Source organism: Mustela nigripes, chromosome 1 (genome assembly GCF_022355385.1).
Source record: "Mustela nigripes isolate SB6536 chromosome 1, MUSNIG.SB6536, whole genome shotgun sequence".
Classification (NCBI taxonomy): domain Eukaryota; kingdom Metazoa; phylum Chordata; class Mammalia; order Carnivora; family Mustelidae; genus Mustela; species Mustela nigripes.
In genome coordinates this window covers 9,787,574-9,807,832 of record NC_081557.1, presented here as the reverse complement: position 1 = coordinate 9,807,832, position 20,259 = coordinate 9,787,574, and the positions used below count along the sequence as shown (strand labels likewise).

Here is a 20,259-nt window from a genome sequence, read left to right as displayed (position 1 = left end):
AGAGTCCTCCTGCCTCAACCCCCAGGTCAGGTGACGGCGGCCTCACAACCTCCCCTATGAGGTAGGTGAAGTATTATTACCATCATTTTACAGATGGGGAAACTGAGGCCCCGGGAGTGTGGGTGATCTGCCCAAGGTCCTGGGACGGTGGCAGGGCTTCCGTGCCCTTCCCCCATCCTCAAGTTCCCCATTCCCTGTTCTCCTCTAGCCCTAGCCCAACCGCGCCCTCACCGCATACCACCCGCCTCCTTCTTTGCCAGCCCCACAGGACCTTGGCCCACCACTTGCCGCCCCTCCCCGGCCTCCCGGCCGCAGCGTATTGGGGGTTGGGAAAACCCAGGCAGGGTTCACCAGTATGCCTGGGTGGGTCAGACTGGGAACAGACTCCGCCCGAAGATGCTCTCTGCATGGGATTCGCCAAGAGCTCTGTGGGCGGGGCTCGAGGAAAAAAAAGATGCGGTTGCTCCGCCCACTCACTGCAGGTTGGTTCAATCTCCCCCCCGCCCCCAGGCTCTGCAGCGGGCCAGGGGAAACAGGGGCGGGGCTGGCACCCCGTAGTGTTGGGGCACAGGATCTCAGGGAGCCATGGAGGACAGATCCCTCGCCTTGCAAGGCTTCCCACAAAACCCTCCGATCACGTCCACACAGCCTTCGGAGTTGCTGCCCTCCTGTCCCGCGGGGGGCTGGTCCCCAGGCCGCCCGATAAAGACCCTGCAGTTGGGGCAGGGCCCCATTTTAAGCAAAGCTACAATACAGAAAAATTGGGATTTACAAGAAATATGGGTGACTATTTGCTTTACAAGAGCACTCCTCAATCTACAAAATGATTCACTGACACTGTATGACGTTCCTCCAGACCCTAGGAGGAGGGGATGAGGACACGGGTGTGAGATTCAGTGTAATACATTTTGATACGGGCAGCTCAAGGGGCAGCCTACTGAAGGAGAATGGCTCTCAAATTCCCATGCTTTTGCCGTGCTCTGTAAGTGGGGACCTTATCCAGAGTCTCCCCTTGGGGTCAGGCCCATCTCGGGGTAGAACTGTGGTCCCGGGCTGCCACCACAGACGTGGTGTCCGGGCGCCACCTGGCGGCCTGTGCCGGCAACGTCGGGCCCAGGCAGGCAGACCCTCCCGGATTTGACTGTCCCCAGCTGTCTTTTATCAATACCAGGAGCCTCCTGCGGCTGAGCAGGGTTAAGCAGAGATCATCCCGGCATCTGCTGTCTCCAAGGGGAGGCCGGTTCTAGTCTCTGCAACGGCTGAGGCAGAGAAATCCCTGCTTCTTTGGGTGAGGCAACCTCAGAACTTGCGGAGTCTGGATTTTCCCTACTTCTTCTGCCTGAACTGAGAGGGCGGAAGGAGCTGCTCGGAGGGACTGGGAGCGATGGGGAAAGAAGGCTGGACCACAGACTCCGACCGGAATGGAAGGGAAGGTCTGCGAGTTCGGGAGATGGAGGGCTGCAGAGGTCTGCCCAGACAGGGAAGGAACCTGGTGAAGCATGGACAACACGGCCAGCTTGGCTGGGATCTGAGATTTGGGGCGGCTGAGGGTGTCTGGCGGAGGGTGTCGGGGAAGAGAGCTGGTGGGGCCGTGGGACCCCTGAGAAGGAAGGGAGGGGAGTCCTGGTGGAATGTGGTACTCCCAGTAGGGGCCTAAAAGGTGTGAAATGATGTTCAAGTGATGAAATCGCTCAGCAAGGAGCTCCGGGAGAGCTCTGAGCCGAGACGGGCAGGAGATGGAGGCAGCTAAGTTCTCAGTCCCGCTCCAGAGTCTGCTCCTTTGCCGCCACCCCACCTCTCACCCTACCCCTCACCTGCCTCTCCTTGCCCACCCCTGGCTCTGTGCATTGACCTCTCTTGGCCTCCTGCCCCCACTTTATGAAAGCCTGCCCTCTCTGCACGGGTGGCCCCCAGGGGGACAGGGTAAGAGTGCCACCCCCCGACACGCACACACACAAAGTGGACGCAACGCCAAGTACACAGGCTTCGGCTCCAGGACCCCGGAGCGGGCTATATACTATCCTCGGCATTCAGGGCCCAGCCGGCACCTGAAACTGCCCTGGGATGGGCCTCTCCTGGCCAGGCCAGGCCAAACGCCTTGGCCTTCCTTCCCCGGGGCCCATATCGGGAGCTGCGGAGAGGGCACCTCTTCTCCACTCCAGGCACTGCCTTAAAGAAAACGGGGGACTGTGCCCACCTGGCGGGTCTCTGGAGGGGTCTGCCCATCTGCCTGTCTGGCCTTCACGCTCTCCCCCACTTCTTTAGTATCAGCAAGTCAGGAAGGAAAGGGGCAAAGCAGGAAAATGGCTCCTAAAGCCCCTCCCCCAGAGCTGGACCGGTGGAGGATGAGGCTGGTACTTCCTAGAAACGGGGCCCAACGGACTCCTGGGACCCCTCCCTGGCCAAGCCCTCAGGGTCCTCCCCTCACCTAGGGCGGGGGCCAGGCCGGGCATTGTGCATAAAGTGGTGAGGGCATGATGGGGACCCGGGCCCTTGGCCCCCTGGGCCTCCTGTGGCCACACTTAGGCCTTCAGCTGGTGCCACTGGGCCACCGGCTGCCGTGGACGGGCGATCATGTCCTTCCAGTGCTTCACCTCCCCGGGCCCGCTCTTCCAGGACAGGTAGATCTGGGGAGAAAGGGAAGAGCACAGTATCAGTGACACTGAGAAGCATTGCCCTCTGCCCCTGCAGGGGGTGATCTCCATCTCCTCAATGGTACCCTGAGGTCGTGATCACGGGGACCTAGGGGGCTCTGCCTACAGCGATGGCCTACCCTCAGAGGCTCCCTCCTTCTCCCTCCTCCCCGCCAGCCTGACCCATTTTCCTTGCTGTGCCTCCCTCTGGGAGCTTGGGCCTGCCTGGCCCTTCCCAGTTAGACTCCTGACCTGTTTTGCAGTGGGGGTGGAGGCAGCTAGGCCCAGCCCTCCCTGCCCTGTTGGCCACTGTCTAGCTCTTCTCATTTTTTTTTTTTTTTAAAGATTTTATTTATTTACTTGACAGAGAGAGATCACAAGCAGGCAGAGAGGCAGGCAGAGAGAGAGAGAGAGAGAGAAAGAGGAGGAAGCAGGCTCCCTGCTGAGCAGAGAGCCCGATGCGGGACTCGATCCCAGGACCCTGAGATCATGACCTGAGCCGAAGGCAGCGGCTTAACCCACTGAACCATCCAGGCGCCCCAGCTCTTCTCACTTTTGATCGCTCCCCTTCTCGCCACTTCCTGCCCTCCAGGCACTGAGGTCAGGAGTTTATAAACACAGGTCCCCGCATCCTTACCCACGAGGCAGGTATATTATCTCCATTGTACAGATGGAGAAACGAAGGTGCGGAGAGCAAAGAGACTCACCCGGAAGTCGTGTAAGTGGTACAGTGGAATTTGCATCTAGCCCGTTCAGCCTCTGTCCTACCCGCCCCATCCTGCTGGCTTTTGTTTTGGGGGTTCTGCAGCCTCGTGGAGCCGTGGGCATGGTTCCCCCAGCCGACCCCAGCCTTGTCCCTGGAGGCTGGTTAGAAGCCCGGGCTCGCCAAGTGACCCCGCGGCCGGAGTGAGAACCCATCCTCCACCGTGGCTCAGGCAGCAGAAGGTGGGGCAGTTTCAGAAGGGGCTCTGATCGGTATCACGAGAACACCCAAATGCAAAAGGCTAAGCTTCCAAAGAGCTCTGAAGTAGATAATGGTTACTTGGCCCGAGCTGGTCAAGGAGGGGCCTTAGTAGGCCGCAGGCTGATGGGAACACAGGGTCCTGCTAGGCTACGGGGGGTTGCCACCCTGAGGAATGGTGCCACTTGTGACTACAGGTTGGGCACTCAGGTCCCTGGGACCTTACTTGAAGGTCAGGGGCTTCCCTTAGGTAGCTAAGTTCTCCATCCCCATCTGAGAGTTGCCTCCATCGTGGCTCTCTTCCCCATGGGGGCCCAGGTCACTTGTCATTTACCCCATACGGGGCTGCGCCTCAGGGAACACACATTTTTTCCTCCCGTGCTCCCGGCATCGGCCCTTCCCCTCCACCTGCCCTCCTCCCTGGCTTCCTGTACTGCTCCTGGTCAAAGCTCTGGATGGACAGACATGCCCTTAGCAGGAATGCTTCACGAATGACTTTTCTTACAATGGCAGCTAACACACACACTCGAAGCAGCGTGCTAAGCATTTTGCCCATGTTGTCTTATCTCATTTCCGCATGCTGGGAGGTTAGGACTGTCTTACATTCATTGTGGAAATGAAATGGGGCTCAGATAGGTCATGGCTGTCAAGAGTGGGGCTGGGCCCAGCGATCTGATTCCCAAGCCCAAACTCTCCACACTAAACCATAAACGAACACAGGGATAGACATTTCAAGGTAGAAAAACTGAAGGGATTATGTCACAGAATCATCCTGGAAAAACTCAAGGCCAGGTATGGATTTTTTTTGGTAAGTCTATCATGAGGAGAAGTCCCTTTCTACAAGGAGAACATCCACAGATCTCGGGTAATCCTCATGCTACTCTGTGAAGCGCTATAGGGTCGGTACTATTGGCTCCGTTTTATAAATGAGGACACTGGAGGTCAGAGAGACAAGTGGCTTGCCCAAGGTCACACAGCTATTTAGCAACACATGGGGTGGGAACAAAAGCCGGGTCTTTGGGGTCTGACTTACACTGTTCCACCAAGCTCACCCTCTGCAGATGGGACCTGGGTGACACTGCTCTGAGGTCCTCACCCAGCCAGAGGGTCCTGTCTAGTCAACTCCCTTTTGGGGACCCGAGCCATGTCTTTCTCCCACTTCCTCCTTTCTCTGACCTTCTAGTGGTCTGGACCAACTCACAGTAGGACACCCAGGGAAGATTTTGTCCCATCCTCTCATTTATAGATGAGATGGAAGCACAAAGAGGGGAAGGGACTGGCCCAGCTCCGAGCTCACCCACTGCCCCTGCTGCTTCTTGGAAGTCAGGTGTGTCGCCCCATCCACCAGGCCCCTACCTTGCCAATAACATCGTTGCGGCTAAGCTTGTCCTTGTCCATGACAGTGATGATGATGGTCGTCTCCCTCAGCTTCTCCGTGGGGATATCAAAGGCAAAAGACTCGTTGAAGATGGGGTTCAGGTTCCTCTTCATAGTCACTGTCTTCTTCTTCTCCACCCGCTTGTCTTTGTACATCAGCCACACCTTCACATAGGGGTCTGGGGAATGGGCAGAAGGGTCAGTGTTGGAGCTCCCCAGGATTCCCTGCCCTTTCCAGGAATGGCAGCTGGGGCAGGAGGGGCTGTGCTTTCCCCAGAGGGAGGGTGAGGAGAGCCCCAAGCAACAATGAGAGGAAACTGGGGGACCAGTGGATGGATGAATTGGAAGGGACCTTGGCCATTACTCAGTGCCATATTATGAAAACAAACGAGGAAACTGAGCCCCACAGAGGCCAGGTCTTGCCTGAGGTCACCCATGACAAGGGTTCGAGCTGGCGCTGGAGCCCAGATCTCCCTCCACAGTGCTCCCCTCCTTCCTGATTCTGGTCAGGATGGAGTCCAAGCGATACAGACCCTGAGGGTGCTCCAAAGGGGGCCACCCAGGGCTCTAAGGTAGCGGAGTTGAGACGAAAGGTTGGGGGAGAGGGTCAGGGGTAGTGCACAGCTCAGACCCTGCTCTCCACATCCGGCATGACCGTCATGTTCCCAGAACCTCCCCGGTCCCTCCCGCACTCTTGCCGAGAAGCCCCAGCACCTGAGGTGCCCCCGATGTCCATGGCTTTGAGGTTCCGGGCTTTGATGATGTTCACGATGATAGAGTTGGCAGAGGGGTTGTAGCAGAGAGACAAGAGCAGCTCCCCTCGGCTCCCCTGGGAGGGAAAGGTTGGGGGTGAGCCTGGGCTGTGGGGAGGGGTGTCCCCCTCCACATGCCTCCGCTCCCCTGGGAGGGAGAACAGGAGCAGTGTGGGGACTGGGGGGAGGGGAGGGTTAGAGAACTCTCCAGCTGGCCCCACTGCCCCAGGGCCCTCCCTGCCCAGGTGCTCACCCATCCCCACCTTTCACCTCTGTCACACCCGGTGTCCCCTCACCTGGCAGTTCCGTACACCATCCCCCATGGGGCCCCTCCTCCCTACACAGGCACCAGGTCCTTTACCACAGCTCAGCAGCTCCCGCCCACCCCGCCCCAGGGCCAAACACGGGTGCTGAGACCAAGCGTGGGAACTCTGCTCCCCTGGGTGCCCGTTCCCCACCACCCTCCTGACATTCCCAAGGCTGCAGGGGGACTAGGACCAGTTCTGCTGGCCCTGACCTGCCCACCCCCTGAGCCAGGGAGCCATAAGTGCGGCCTTACACTCCCATCGCTGCATGGCTTCAGATCCTTCCAGAAGGTCTGCATCTGGGTCAGGTCCACCTTGTTGAGAGGGATGGACACCTCCCCAATGGGGTCATTGCGGCTGAACCGGTCATAGTCCAGGACCTGGAGGTAGAGGATCCTCTGCACCACCTTCTCGTACGGGAAACCTGGTGAACAGATGGCGGCTTGGGTGAAGCACAGGACGGAGGGGCCACATGGGGCCTGGGCATGGCGACCCCCCAGGGCACCAAGTCCCTGTGAGGAAGCCCGCCCCCTGCCACCCCACTGAGGTATGGGAGGCAACAGACGAATTCCGAACTTCCTGAAGCATTAGCAAGAACTGTCATGGCCACACTTGTCCCTCACGACAGCTCTCCAGGGTGGATGTGGCATCTGATATGTTTTACAGATGCGGAGACGGAGGCTCAGAGGGCTTGTATCACCTGCCTGCAGTCTCCCAGCTAAAGAGCAGGTGGGACCATTTAGGCACTCCTGGGTCATGTGTCTGTCTCGGAGGCTGGGCAGGGGCCCCTCTCTCCCTGGGCAGCCCTGCCCCTGCCGATCATCTCTGAAAGAGCCTGGGCCAGAAAGCCAGCCCCAGGAGGCCTCAGGCAGATGGGAGGGGCAAAGACACAGAAACAAGAGCGATGCATATCCTCAGAAGCCATGCTTCCCCCTCCAGGGATCAGCCAGTCCTCCTCCGCTGTTCCTCAACAGATCCCGAAGCTATCCCCTTCTCCACGGCCACCTCCCTCATCCAAGCTGCTGGCACGTTCTAGACAGTCACCAGAGTTTCCAAACCACCCTCCCTGCCTGTGTGCTTTCTCCTACCTATTGTCAACACAGCAGAGTGATCCCTTAAAAATAGAAATCCCATCGTGACACCCTCCTGCTTAAAGCTTTTCAGGGGCTCCCAGTGCATTTAGAGTAAAAGCCGCACGTCCTGCCTTGGCTTCCAGTCCTTCTGTACAACCTGGCCCGCTGTCCTTTCCCGGCCCCTCCTGCGAGCGCTCTCCACTCAGTGATGGGCTCCGGCCACACCAGCTTCCTTCCCCGAGTTCCAGCACCCGGTGTCCCCTGTCTGGAGGCACTTCCACCACCTGGCCTGGCCACAATAGTCTCAGCATTCCTCCCTGACATCCCAGATGGCGTCAGGTCCCCTGTTCTAGATTCTAGCACTTTCTGTCCACATCCTGCCACCACGGGCTGTTCACAGAGACTCCTCTGTTTCCTTGGGCCTGACTCCCACCAGGGTAGGACTTCCAGGAAGGCATCTCTGTCCTCAACCACCAGGTCTCAGCATCCAACACGGTTTCAGGCACGTAGTAGGCATTCGATAAATATTTGTTTAAGTGAATCAATACTTGTAAGGATGAATAAATGGCAGCAAATGGCCTGATGGAGCAGCAGGAATGTGCTTCGGGGAGTGGGTGAGGAAGCTGCAGGGAGTGCCAGGGGAGGGAGTCTGAGGAAGGGCTGAAGCCAGAGTCACTGGACCTGGGGAGGCTTGGTCAGAGGAGGGGCTGGCCTGGGAGGCACGAAGCACAAAGAAGGTGCAGGTCAGCCTGGAGGCCTGAGGTGGTGAGATCCTGAACCACGGTGTGAGCGGGAAGGAGACAGGACCCCCAATGCTTTAGCCTGGCTGGCAGAGAAGATGGGGGGAGAGGAAGAGCTCTGGAGCGTTCTAGCACTTTCAGCCAGATGCTAGAAGCAGAACTGCCTCTCATAGGAGCAGGTGTGCTGGAAGAGGAAATCCTGTGTTCCCCAAACCTGCACCCCCTGAATTCCTTCAGGCCTTCCTCCCACCGAAGGGGTCTAGGTCTTGTCTTGCTCATCTTGGAGTCCCCCAGGGACCTGTCCAGTGACCTCTGGCATTGGTCCAGGTGAACGGTTCTGGAAATGTTGGAGGCTCCAAGAGGTCGCCACACTGGAGTCCATTCTTTTCAACAGCAGAAGGAGGGAGTCAGTCTCTTATTTGGCAAACACCTATTCATCCGTGAGAACCCATCCTGAATGGCCCTTATCGTGGGAAATGTCTTCCAGCACCATCAAGTGGAGAGGACAGTGGGTTCCCACAACATCTGCCATGCAGAGTATGGCTTGATTGTCTACACACCCATGTCCTCCATTAGCTCAGAAATGCCTTGAGGGACAAATGGTGCCTTGGTCTATTCTGCACCCCCAGTACTCAGGACAGTGCCCAGCCCATCGCTGGTGCCAGATAAATGTCTGCAGAAGAGATCAGGGGATTGAAGCTCTGCCCATAAATGTCGCCCCACCAGCTGGCCTCACACCCCTCCAGACAGCTGAACCTCTCCCTGATTGTCCATCTCTAAACAGGTCTCCCCGCTGAGCCGGGAAGAAGGGTCCTTCCACCCCACAAGCACCCACTAGCTCGCCCTGGACGATTCATCTGAGGTGAGACGGCTGTCACTTTGCAGAAGGGGTGGGGTGTCAAATGGCTGGGACACCAGGTGGGGAAGATTCCCTGGGGTGCACACTGAAAATTCTGGAACCCTGAGGCAGATGGTGGTTGGAGTCACAGGGATTTATTTTCACTGGCTGAACATGTCGGGAAAGCATAATGGCTTCTCTACGCGGAGTCCACGCATCAAAAAGGCCAGGAACAGAAATGACTGCCTGAACCCAGCCCAGCTTCCTGGTTACCTGGGCGCCTCAGAGGTGAAAGATAAAGATGGCCTTGAGGGGGTGTGCAGGGGAGAGGAAGGGCATCTGCCTCAGCGGCTTCTAGGAACCAGGGGCATGGTTCAGAGCTGCTGTCACCGCCCATCTGGATGTGGGGGAGGGGTGGGAGGAAAGGCTCAGAGAAGGGGGAACGGACAGAGCGAGCGTCTCCAACAAACTGGTGTGAAGGGTCTTCTGGGTAGCACAAGGGCTTTCACAAGTCACTGATTTGTTCCTCCGTGCTATTACTGTCCTTCTTTTACAGATGAAGAAACCACCGCCCAGAGAAGTACAGGAACTTGTCTTGGTCACACAGCCAAAGAAGGGCGGAGCTGGGTTTCGAACACACAGCCCGGGCCGGGCCGTAACCTGGACTCCCGGGGCTCCCCCTCTGGGTCCTGTGCGCGCCTCCCCGCCTGCCCGCCCTCCTGCGCCGCGACCCCAGGTACCGGGGGTACCGCGAAGCGCCTGGGGTTACCTGGGCAGAGACGGATGCCTGTGCCCGTGAGAGCCAGGGCACGCGCGTGTCTACCTGTATGCGTACACGCGCCTGCGCACCGCTAAGTACAGCTAAGTACAGGCGCCCCAGGGTGGGGGCGGGAGGGGAAGGCGGGGCTCTGGCTGGGGGCGGGGGCAGCCCCAGGCTCACCTTCGAAGAGGAAAGTCTCGTTCCAGTGGGGGTTCAGGTTCTTTCGCTTCACCTTGGTCTCCAGCTTGTGCTTCTTGTCTGGCAGCAGGTAGATCTTGACGAAGGGGTCGCTGGTGCCGCTGAAGTCCTTGGCTGGCAGCTCCTGGGCCTTCATGATCTTCACGGTGAGCGTGGACTCCTGGAAGTTGTAGCCAACACTGAACTGGATCCGGCCCAGGTTCTCCCGGCTGCAGCCCTCGTGGGCCTCGTCCTCTTCGGAGCCTGGGGAGAGCTGGGGGCGGGGGAGAGGCCGGCAGGGTTGGCCAGGGTTCTGCTCCCCGCCCTCCCCCGGGGCTCCCCACCACAGCCCAGCACAGTTAGGAAGCCTCCCTGGGCCTGAAGCCAAGCCTCCGAGGGGAAGCGCTTGCTCTCCCTCTGGTCACCATGTGGGACAGGTGGTGGTCGGTCTCATTCACATTCACATCTGGGCGAGGATGGCCCCATCACCTGGGAGGGGCAGAGTTGGGACAGCCCCTGGCCCCCAAACCCCAGAGCAGTGGGCACCCTACTCCCTAGTCTGCCCTGGAAGCCCTGGGTCTGCCCATGGCCCCTGCCCCAAACTCCCCCCGCCATGCTGCTTTTGCCTCCCCGGTCAGAGCTGCACTGATGTCCCCGCCACCCAGCCAGGTCCCCGAGCTCCTCCTCCCACTCTCCCGCCTTCCACAGCCCAGCGGGGCCCACTGTGAAATGCACCAGCACAAAAGCCAGGGCTGCTGAACAGATGAGGGAGATTGTTCACAACTCAAGAGTTTACCAGGATATTTCTTTGGAAAGTGACTCTCTGGGGTTCTGAGGATGATGTGATTTACAAAATGACTTTTCAGCAGCAACGTCTAATTTGCATAAGGCATAAATTCATGTGGGGAATGCTAAAATGCAGGTTCCCAGGCCCAGTCCCCAGAGAGCCTGATTGCATGGGGCTGGAGAAGGCCTGGGCCGTGGAGTTGTTTAGAAAGCCCCTCAGCTCGCTCTACCAGGCCACCAAGAGGAAGGGCTCCGCCTGTGTTCAGCCCCCATCTCCCAGGGGCAGGGCTCTTGGGCCCACCCAGCATGGGACACGCAGGTGGAGGCTGGTGTGGGTGTCCCCTTCCCAAGCTGACATCGAAAAAGTAGGGGGAGTTAATTGGAGGGAGTGTCTCCCAGCCCAATCTCAGCTGTGGCTGCTCATGGGAATACCTGGGGAAGTTTCTGGGCTGCCTGGGTCCCACCCCAGACCCAGGGGTCCTAGTGGCCCAGGCATCCCTCTCTCTGAAAGCTCCCCAGGTGACTGGATGAGAGCCCGAGTTGGGACAAAACTGTTAGCCCAGTTTCTCTCCCACTTCCCCTACAGGAGTCTTCCCTGTGCCCCCTCCTTCCTCCTAGGAAGCGGCCCCAGGCTCTGAACTAGTAGGTAATACAGAAAATAAGAATATATATAGTGCACACCTACCATGGCGGAAGACTTACATCACCTTCTTACTGAATCCTGACAACAGCTGGGTGAGACGGTTTGCACCACTCCCTCGATGAGGAGACTGGCTCAGAGAGGTTAAGTCACACAGCCAAGATTGCACAGCATCATGGACCCTCTCTGACTTGAAAGCCCACTCTTTCCACCAAAGCAGTCTCACGTCTCAGGGCAATTTTGAGACATCCCCCTCCCACCAAGCCAGTGAGAACTCACCTGCCCCAGAGGAGAAGATTCAAAATCACTCTAAGAGCAGTAAGGACCAGGCCTGACCTCGCCCTGTGTGCTGTGCTTGGCGCTCACTGACTCCCTCCGACATCTGGATGAGGGAGGCACTACCATGTACCAGTTGGGGTGGGAGCGAAGAGAGGTGATTAGCTTGCCCCAAGTCTCCCGGGAGAGAACAGGGAGTTAAAACCCGAGGCCAGGTCAGTGCCCAGCCATCACGTGTGTCCTTCGGGCTCCCCTCACTGTGACACTGAGCTCCAGCATCAGGCTCCCTTCTAGACCCACTGAGAATGTGGCTTCCCCATGCAGGGAAGGTCTCCCCTGTGCTCCTGCCCACTACTGGTACCAGCCTCATTCCCAGTGCATCTTAGATGGCGCACCTGCAGGGCGGGACTGTAAGATCCATCTTGCGTGGTTGCTGGGATGGTGCTAATGGACTGTGGTCCCTCTCTAGCCCAGCCCCTGCCACAGCTGGCCATGGGACTGGGAGCCTGAGGCATGCGTGAGTCGACAGAGCCAGCAAAGACCACTTGCCCCACCTGTTCCTTCTGTAGTTTGGGTGGAGTCCCTGGTGACTGGAGCCCGGGGGACCCCAGCCCTGTCTGAGGTCTTAGTTCCCAAACTGAGTGGTTTAGGTTCCCAAACCAGGTGGTCTGGGGGTGACAGGCCCAAGCTGGGCCTGGCTCTATGCCTGTTCCCAGCTTTCCCAAACCACAGTCCCAAGCCCTAATTAACCAGCCGGGGCAGCTTTGAAGAGCTGTTTCCATGGCAACCAGACTGGCCACCCCTAGCAGGGCCCCAGGGGAGGTGCGGTGGGAGCACCCCCCCCCAGTAGAAGCAAGCATCAAAAAGCATGTCAGGGCTGGGGTGACTCAGATCGGGGTGTGGCCTGGCCTCCTGTCTGACCCCTTTCCCTCAGTCCCTTCCTCTGGCCAGCTGTGGGCACTGACTCCTGACCCCCAGCTTCTGACGGCTGGGGCCTGCTTGTCTTCCTCATCACCATTAATGACAATGTGCCAGCTTTGGCCTGGGGCTTGGCCATTAGATCTTACTTGCTCCCCTTTGAGCATTGGTTGAACCCTGAAGCCCGTGAGTGGGCCCTGGGGTCTACACTTCCTTCCTCTGCCTGAGGCTGTCAGTTCCTCCCTGGGGGCAGCAAGCGGCAGGCAAGCTGGCTGGGAATGGACTGTTCCTTCTTGGAACCTAACTGTCAGGAAGCTGTAACCAATTAAGAGGCTGGGTAGGGAGGCAGGGTGGGCTGTGGCCTGGCCCATCCAGAGGACAGCATGGCTGGGCCCACCTATGTGGGTGGGAGAGAGAGACAAGAGGGCGGTGGAGGGCCAGGCACGCAGGGGCCCATGGCGGGGGTGGCAGGTAGAGGCCCAGGGGAAATCAGCTCTGGAACAGGGAAAATCTGACGCCTGAGTCTGCATCCAAGAGAAATGCAGATCTGAGGGACCACTGCAGGCCTGCTGACTGGGAATCTGCATTTTTGAAAATAGTTACATGTGTCCAAGTCACCTCTGTACTCAACATGGGGCTCGAACTCATGACCCCGAGATCAGGAGCTGCAGGCTCTTCTAATGGAAACCAGCCAGGTGCCCCATGGAATCTGCGTTTTTACGAGCTCGCCCAATGATTCGTGTGCATATTATAATTTGAAAATCTCTGGGCAAAAAATGGGGCAGTGGGGGGTGGATGGGTGGAGCTGGCTGGAACCCTAACTGGCAGAAGGGCAGGGCCCAGGGGCTCTGGGGCCCCAGGGGAGCATGGGAGCTGCCATGCCAGGGCCTGGGCAAAGGAACTCTGAACTGAATGATGTCCAACAAGGGCTTGAGAGCCCACAAACTGGCTTCCCTCGCTCTACAGGAGGGACTGGGGAGGGACCCTGGGTCCAGGGAGCAGAAATTACTGTCTCCAGTGACATCCAGTAGGAACACTGCAGGCATCAGTTTCCCCAACCTCAGACCCTAACCCTCCTTGGGACTTGTGGGCTGACAAAGCCCTGATTGACTGCCGCCTGCAAACTGCCGGCTGCCCCATCATGGGGTCCTCACCAGGGTTCTTCCCCCAGCTCAGGTGAGGCACATGGCCATGACTCACTGCTGCCACCCGGGGGGTGAGGCCTAGGTGCCTTGGTGGAAATGTGCCAGATCCATAGGGCTGGGAGCCCCGTGGAGCGGGGTGTGCACGGAAGACCCTCAGCACAGTCCCAGCAATCAGGATCTGGGGGGTCGTACTCTTCTTTTATCTTTGGGCCCCAGCTGGCCCCCAGCGACGGGGTTTGAAGGGAGGTCCCTGAGAGAGGGGAAATGAGCCCCACTCCACCAGGAGCGCCAGCCCAGACCTCCCTTCAGTGGGACACTGCTCCAAGAGGGGACCCAGTCTGCCCCAAGCCTTTCCTCCTACGGATCATAAAAATACCCCCCATGAGTAGGTTTTCTTGGACCCCTACTCAACCCAGAAAGAGACGGGAGGAACATGAGCATTCTTATTCTCACTGTACAAATGAGGAAACTGAGGCACAGAGAGCCTGTTCTGGGGAAAAAGCTGAAAAAAGAACCCAAGCCTTGCTCACTCAGTCACCATGCTAGTACCCGTACCCGAGTGGACAACTGCCACGCTGTCACCAATTGTCACACGCATCCCCTCCCCGGCCCCAGCCTCCCACTTCAGCTCCTGTCTGGAGCCCCAGCGCCCTGCCCTTCTCACCATGAGCATCTCACTGGTGAGGGAGTTGACGAGGTCCGAGACGGAGGAACGCGGCTCAGTCCGGCGGTCAGACTCATCATGGGGTGTCTGGCCCGGCACCGGGGCTGTGTTCACTGCCTTCCCTCCTGCGGGCAACCTGGAGGCGGGGGGATTCCAAATAAGCGCAGGTCCGGGGGTGGGCTGGGCTGGGCACCTTGGCCGGGGTGGCAGCGGCACGTCTTCTGAGACCCAAGTAGCCACCACCTCCTGTAGGCCAGCAGGAGCTACGCTCTGGTCCGCAGGGAGGGCTGGTCTTCCCTCAGAAGTGCCTGGGGCCCATCTCCCTCACTTAAGCGCGATCCAGGTAGACTGCCCATGTGGGTACTCCCACTCCTCCTGGTCCCCAGGAAGCCCCCCACCGTTCAGTCACTGCGTGCATGGTGGTCTCTGAGCGCGTCCCCTGGCAGCCCTCATCACTCCAACCTGGCAGCGGAGGCTCCCCAGCATGTCCAGGTCACCCCCTGCATCATTACCCTCTGCAGACACGCCCGGAGAGTTATCTCCCAGAGATAACTCCCCGCCTGTGTTTGTTCTGCTTGAGGACGCAGGTGCCCTTCAGACCCAAGAATGACCAGGTGAGGTCAGGACTACTGCCCACACAGCTCTGGCCAGTAGAATGTTCTACGATGGCAGCCGTGTTCTATGTCTGCACTGTCCCTATGTGGCTACTAAGCATTTGAAGTGGCCAGTGCGACTCAAACTAATTTAGATTGAAACAGCCACCTGTGCGATGGGACGAGTCTACGCCCCCTGCTCCCCAGTCCCCACCCGTCTCCCGCTCTGAGGACTGCGCGTGGGATATGGCTCTCACCCAGGGTCAGAGAGAGACGGGGCACCACCGAGAAGCCCCGGATCTGACCATTCCGTGCGAGGCCCTGTGTGCACCCCGACTCCATGCTGCTCCCGGGAAGCTGGGCTCTCTGGCCCGGCAGCTGGGTGGTGAGCCCAGGCTCTGTCCAGCCGGGGCTCAGGAAGGGGGCACTATAAGCCTGCCCAGGGACCAGGCTGGAACATCTCATGAGGAGGATAGGTGGGGCGGGCAGCGAGGAAAAGACAGGAAGTCCGGCAGCGTGGGGCTCGGGACAGGCTGCAAGAGAACAGCTCTGAGAGTCCCAGAGCCTCAGACTCGGGGACACACGCAGGTGAGACACACATCCTTGGTACGGACCAGCCGCCGGCACACAGTTAGCCACGACAGGCAGACAGACATGCACGGAATCTGTCACGCCCTGGAGGGGAGTTACCAGGACCCAACAGCAAAGTGTGCACATGCGCGTGCACACACACGGACGTGCACACACACACACGCTAGTGCACACAAGCCCGACAGACACCCGGAGGCACCAGGGAGAGGAGGGCACAGCAACAAGGCAGGTCGACCACAGCAGTGAGATGACACACATACACACACACAGCGATGCACACTTAGATCCCGAGAGGAAACATCCAGGGAGACCCAGGCATGCTGAGGTGTGCGTGCGACTCGGGACCGACTGAAACGGACAAGAGCAGGGAGCCGTGTCAGGGACAGACACCCTGCGAATCAGACACACACACACCTGCTGCGAGAACCCGGCCCTGCCTAGATAGCACGAGACACCCCGCCCTGCCGGGGGCCACCCCAGGGTCCCTCCCAGAAGTGCGGCCACAGCGGTGCACGCACGCACGCACACACGCGCGCACACACAGGGACACACACTCGCGGACACGTGCGCACGCAGACAGGCACGGGGAGGAAGAGGACACTGAAATAGCTGGAGAGGTAAAGTCAGGTTAAAAATAGAGTGGGACAGGAGGAGAGCGCCAGATTGACTGCTGAAGGTATGAGAAAGTTGGAGTTATTTTGGCCACACCACAGCATCAGCACAGCTGCAAAGCAGCCTGGGAAGATGGTCAGCGCCACTGAAGCTACCGGAGGTCACGGGACAGAGAGAGACAGAGAGACAAGTGCACAGAGAGGCAGAGGGAGAGGCGGAGGGGCCCCGTCACTGGCCCAGGGACATCCCTGTGAGGAGCAGATGGGAGGAAGGAGAGGGGGAGAGAGAGAGGCCGAGAAAGGTTAGTTGAAGACTGGTGAAGAAGGCTGCAGGGTGCACAAGGGGACGAGCGAGGCGGCCGAGAGGAGAGGCAGAGAGGAGGCGGGGGACACACACCGGGACAGAGGAGACATGGTGGTTTTGGGGCGAGGAGCGCGATGGGGGTGGCCAGGTCCCCGCCCTGCCCCGTGCCCCACTCAGGTGGGGGTGGGGCCACGGTGGACACCATTCGGATCCCAAGGAGCGATGGAAGGGATGGCAGGGAGCATGACATGGGCATGGACGCAGGGCAGGATGGGTGAAGGCAGCGGGGAACGGGGGCCAGGGCTAGGCCTGGCCTCCTCCCTCCCTCCCGGGTCCAACAGCATCCTGTTCCTGGGGCCCGCAGGACTGAGGCTAAGGGACTGGGAGATCCTGGATGGGGGACTTCCGGGCCACCAAGGATCCTGGGAGGGAGGTAGTGACCAACCTTCCCATCTCCATGTTGCTCGCTAGACGCACCCCTACCTTGATTGGGAATTGGAATGGTTGCTCCTCTTCCCGGGGCCCTCCTGTCGCCCAGGGACCTGCTGCTGACAGACCTGGGGCGCTGAAAGTCCTCCCCAAGGACAGCCAAGGGGTCAGCTGGATGGGAAAGTGTGGGGGGTTCGGGGCAGAAAGGCAGACTCTGGGTCTGGAGGCAGAAGCTGAAGAGAAAGGGACAGATGACCCAAGCCCACCAGGCCAAGTTCCAAAGAGCCAGGAGTCTAGAGGGGTGGAGCCCTAAGGTGCCGGGAGCCTGGTGGGGTGCTGCCAAGCCTGGGGCCGGGGAGAGTTCTGGGAAGGAAGCCCTCAGTGCCAGACACCTTCTCAGCCCCCAGTCGCCTGGGAAACACCCCAGAGGCCCTGAGATGGACGGGGTGGGTGTGACAGGGTGGGAATGGCATGTGTCCACCCGGAGAGTTAGGCAGGGTGGGGGGTGAGGGCCCACGGCCTCCACCTCCGCACCCACCCTTCCCAGGAAGGCAGGGACAGCTGATGGAATGGTCAGAAGGGATGGGCGTGTTAGAACACGGGCGGGAGACCTACATGGCAGAGGTAAAAAGAGGCTGTGCGTGGAAATGGAGCCAGCTAATGAACACAGGGGTGATGTGAAATCTCGTTTCCAGCCTGCGTCGCCTCCTGCACACTTCACACCTTCCCCCACCCCGACAAGGAGCTCGGGTTCTCAGCAGGCTTCCAGAGGTCTCCAGCCCCCTTCTGCCGCCTCTCCCCCATGGCCCCTGACCCCTTCCCCGCAGCACTCTAGCCCCCCCAGGACCCAGTCCAGGACTCCTGGGGTGCCAGGTGGGCTGGAGGTGGTAGGCTCTGTTTCTCCCACCCCCCCAGGACATAGGCTCGGGTGTGATACCATCTGTGCCACTGAGTGAAAGAACCTGTCCCGCTTTTCACTCCCACTCTCTGGGAACTTCTGACTGTGTCCACCATAGACATTCAACAGTGAACTTGGAATAGGAAGAAAATGCGAGAAGCTGCTGGAGGGGCAGGCAGGTCGCTAACTCTTGACCTACCCTTCCACAACCCACAGGCCCCTGGTGGTGGCCTGGGACAGTCCCCTCCTGCCTTAAGGGGCCCAGGGAGTGTCAGGATCCCTGCCCAGTTCACAGGCTCTGACAGGTGCCCCCGCCTGAGGGTCTATGAGAAGCTTCGCATGCCCAAGCTGGGAGGGGTCACCCTTTCCAGTCCTCCATTCGACAGACAAGGAAGCAGAGGCTCAGAGAGGGGCAGTGACCGGCCCATGTCTGTAGAGCGTGTCTCTGACACAACCAGAACTAGAAGGCCGGCATCCTGGCCATCAGCCCACATGCTCTGCGGGAGGCTTTTGGTCATGTCGAGAAGCAGACCCGACTGAGGTGAGGAGCCCTCCCTCTGCAACTACGGCTGTGCATCTGGCCCAGCCCAAGGCCAGGAGACCGGCGGCAGCCACACCAAGGGCAGGCTCCCTCCACCTTCGTGGTGCTGCCCGAGCCTCCAACCTTTCCCGGTCTCCTTTCCCACGAGGGCTCCACGCCCTCCCTGAGACAGGAGGCACCAGTAGGTGCTTCCCTGAGTTCCTGATAGTCAAGACTATGGCTCAATGCCCAGCCCTCTTCTTGGCCTGTGTAAACAGGGAGCCTAGCTGGCACCCGCGGCCTGCTCTCAGACCCTCCCCCTAGTCCCTCCTCCTGGTACCTCAGGTTCAGGGCTGCCTCTCAGTTCTTTCTGGTCACCAGGCCTCTCCCACGCCCCACACCCTCCCACCAGGGGTTCTTCTTCAATCAGCCAAGCAGCTCAGCCACACCTGTGCAGTACCCCTGCAGTGACGGGGTGCTACCTTCACCCCAGCGGGGCCTCCAGGCAAGAGGGAGGTTGAGGTGGCGGGGATGAGGGAGAAGAGGCTGGTGCCCCTTCCCTACATCCCCCCTGCCCACCAACCACCAGAGAAACTGGGATTTCGAGGTCAGGGGTGGGGCAGAGATGGAAGATGAGGGGCAGCAAGGGAGGGGGGAGCCAAGCAGGGAGATGGGGCAGAAAGGTGGGCTTGCTCCGGGCGAGGGCAAGCATGCCCGGGGAGCAGGCTTGATCCAGAATGGTCCCAGGATGGCCACACTGGCCTCGGACCCAAGGGACACCCGGGTGTGGCGTGTGTGAGGGCACCAGCTGGGGAGGGGGCTGTTCTCCCGCTCCAGGATCGCTGAGGGCACCGCCGCCTCATCCAGCAGCCGGGCCAGGGCTAGTGGAGGCCGGCAGCCTCTCCACGCCTCCATCTCTGCCGCTGCCGCTGCAGGCCCCTTGCCTGTGCTCGTACCTCTTGTCCCCCTGAGCGTTCTGGTTCTGCTGGGTTCCTGGGTTTTGCAGGTCAGGGATATTGGCAAAGTCATCCTGTTCCGAAAGCCCTAAGACCAAGGATAGCACCACCATCCTGCCTTCCCTGCCCGAGGTGGGCAGCCCACCGGCCGGGAGGAAACCAGGAGGCCCCACGGGTTGGGGCAGGGAGGGGAAAGAGAGAGACAGAGACAGAGACAGAGACAAAGAGAGAGAAGAAAAAAGCGTAAGAAACTGGCCCTGCAGGAGAGAAACCACACACTTTAGCACTGTCAACAGTTGCCAGAGTCGGGTGGATGTGGGGAGGAAGGGAATGAGGGGGGGTGTCCACGGCCTGAGACCCTGCCTGCCTCGGGGCCAGGGAGCAAGGTGCTCTGGAAAGACTTGGGAAAGGGGCTGGGCAGAAAAACCCGATGAAGGGGCATGTGCCCAGGACACTGCTGAGGAAACTGTTAAGGAAGGCTGGCAGGGGTGGAGTGGGGGAGGCCAGGGGATTGGGGAGCATATGCCCTGGGGCACTCGGACTTTCAAGAACTCATCTCCAGTTGAACAAAGGCCAGAGGCTACACACTGCGCCCCTGGGAGAAGAGGGAGGGGCTCCATTGCCATCTTGGTTTGGGAAGGGTGGGCAGGTTTGGGCTCCCAGGTGGAAGGTTCTTAGGAAGTCTGGAAATCCAGTGGGCGCTGCACCCTCATAAAGACATCTCTAGGTCATGGTCAGCCAGATGTCCTTGATATCAGGAGGGGTCCCTGAACACACAGCCCGTCAGAGGAGAATGGAAGTCCCTTCGGTTTGTGGTGTGCTGGCCATCCTGGGCCTTCTTTTGAGTCCCCCTTCCTGGAAATCCAGGGAAAAACCACCAAGGCTTTTGAGTCCAGTTCAGGGGCCTTTCCTTGGAGAAACAGTCCAGAAGTCACCAAAAAGCAAAGGTGGAGAGAGAGAAAGAGCAGGGACCTGGCCAGGTCTGGAGGGAGCCTGTTTCTGCAATGAGGAAGATCTGGAAGAGGCTGGAGTCATTCTGCTTTGAGGGAGGCTCAGTCCAGGCAGACCAGGAGCTGGCATGTGGGTAGCAGCGTGGGGCCAGAGGTCAAGGTGTGACGTTTTTTATAGGCGGCATTCTCAGAGAGCTCCGTGGCCACTTCGGAGTCACCCTGCATTTTCCAGGGACGGAAAGTGACCTGCTGCCCCATAAAATCATCAGAGTTCATGGGCATTTTCTGGGTATTTTGTGGAGCTTATCCAGCTCTGGGTCTCTCATCCAAAGGAAGAGGAGGAAAGCGTGTCTCAGGAAGGG

General features: G+C 59.3%; 1 protein-coding gene across 8 annotated transcripts in view; it reads right to left on the bottom strand.

The window, feature by feature from the left end:
- Nucleotides 1-1,597: 1,597 nt before the first annotated feature.
- Nucleotides 1,598-20,259, bottom strand: part of SYT7 (synaptotagmin 7) — a 59,702-nt gene continuing 41,040 nt past the window's right edge. For 6 of the 8 annotated variants that reach the window (XM_059404429.1, XM_059404438.1, XM_059404451.1 and 3 more), the window contains 6 exons: nucleotides 14,046-14,181; nucleotides 9,620-9,890; nucleotides 6,283-6,452; nucleotides 5,686-5,800; nucleotides 4,951-5,150; nucleotides 1,598-2,627 (listed from right to left, as the gene is read on the bottom strand). In XM_059404429.1, coding sequence (XP_059260412.1) covers nucleotides 2,523-2,627; nucleotides 4,951-5,150; nucleotides 5,686-5,800; nucleotides 6,283-6,452; nucleotides 9,620-9,890; nucleotides 14,046-14,181 — 997 coding nt within the window. In that variant the 3' untranslated portion in view covers nucleotides 1,598-2,522. Of the gene's footprint in view, nucleotides 2,628-4,950; nucleotides 5,151-5,685; nucleotides 5,801-6,282; nucleotides 6,453-9,619; nucleotides 9,891-14,045; nucleotides 14,182-18,947; nucleotides 19,071-20,259 lie in introns of all 8 variants that reach the window. The other 2 variants (XM_059404423.1, XM_059404431.1) reach the window with 1 other exon arrangement.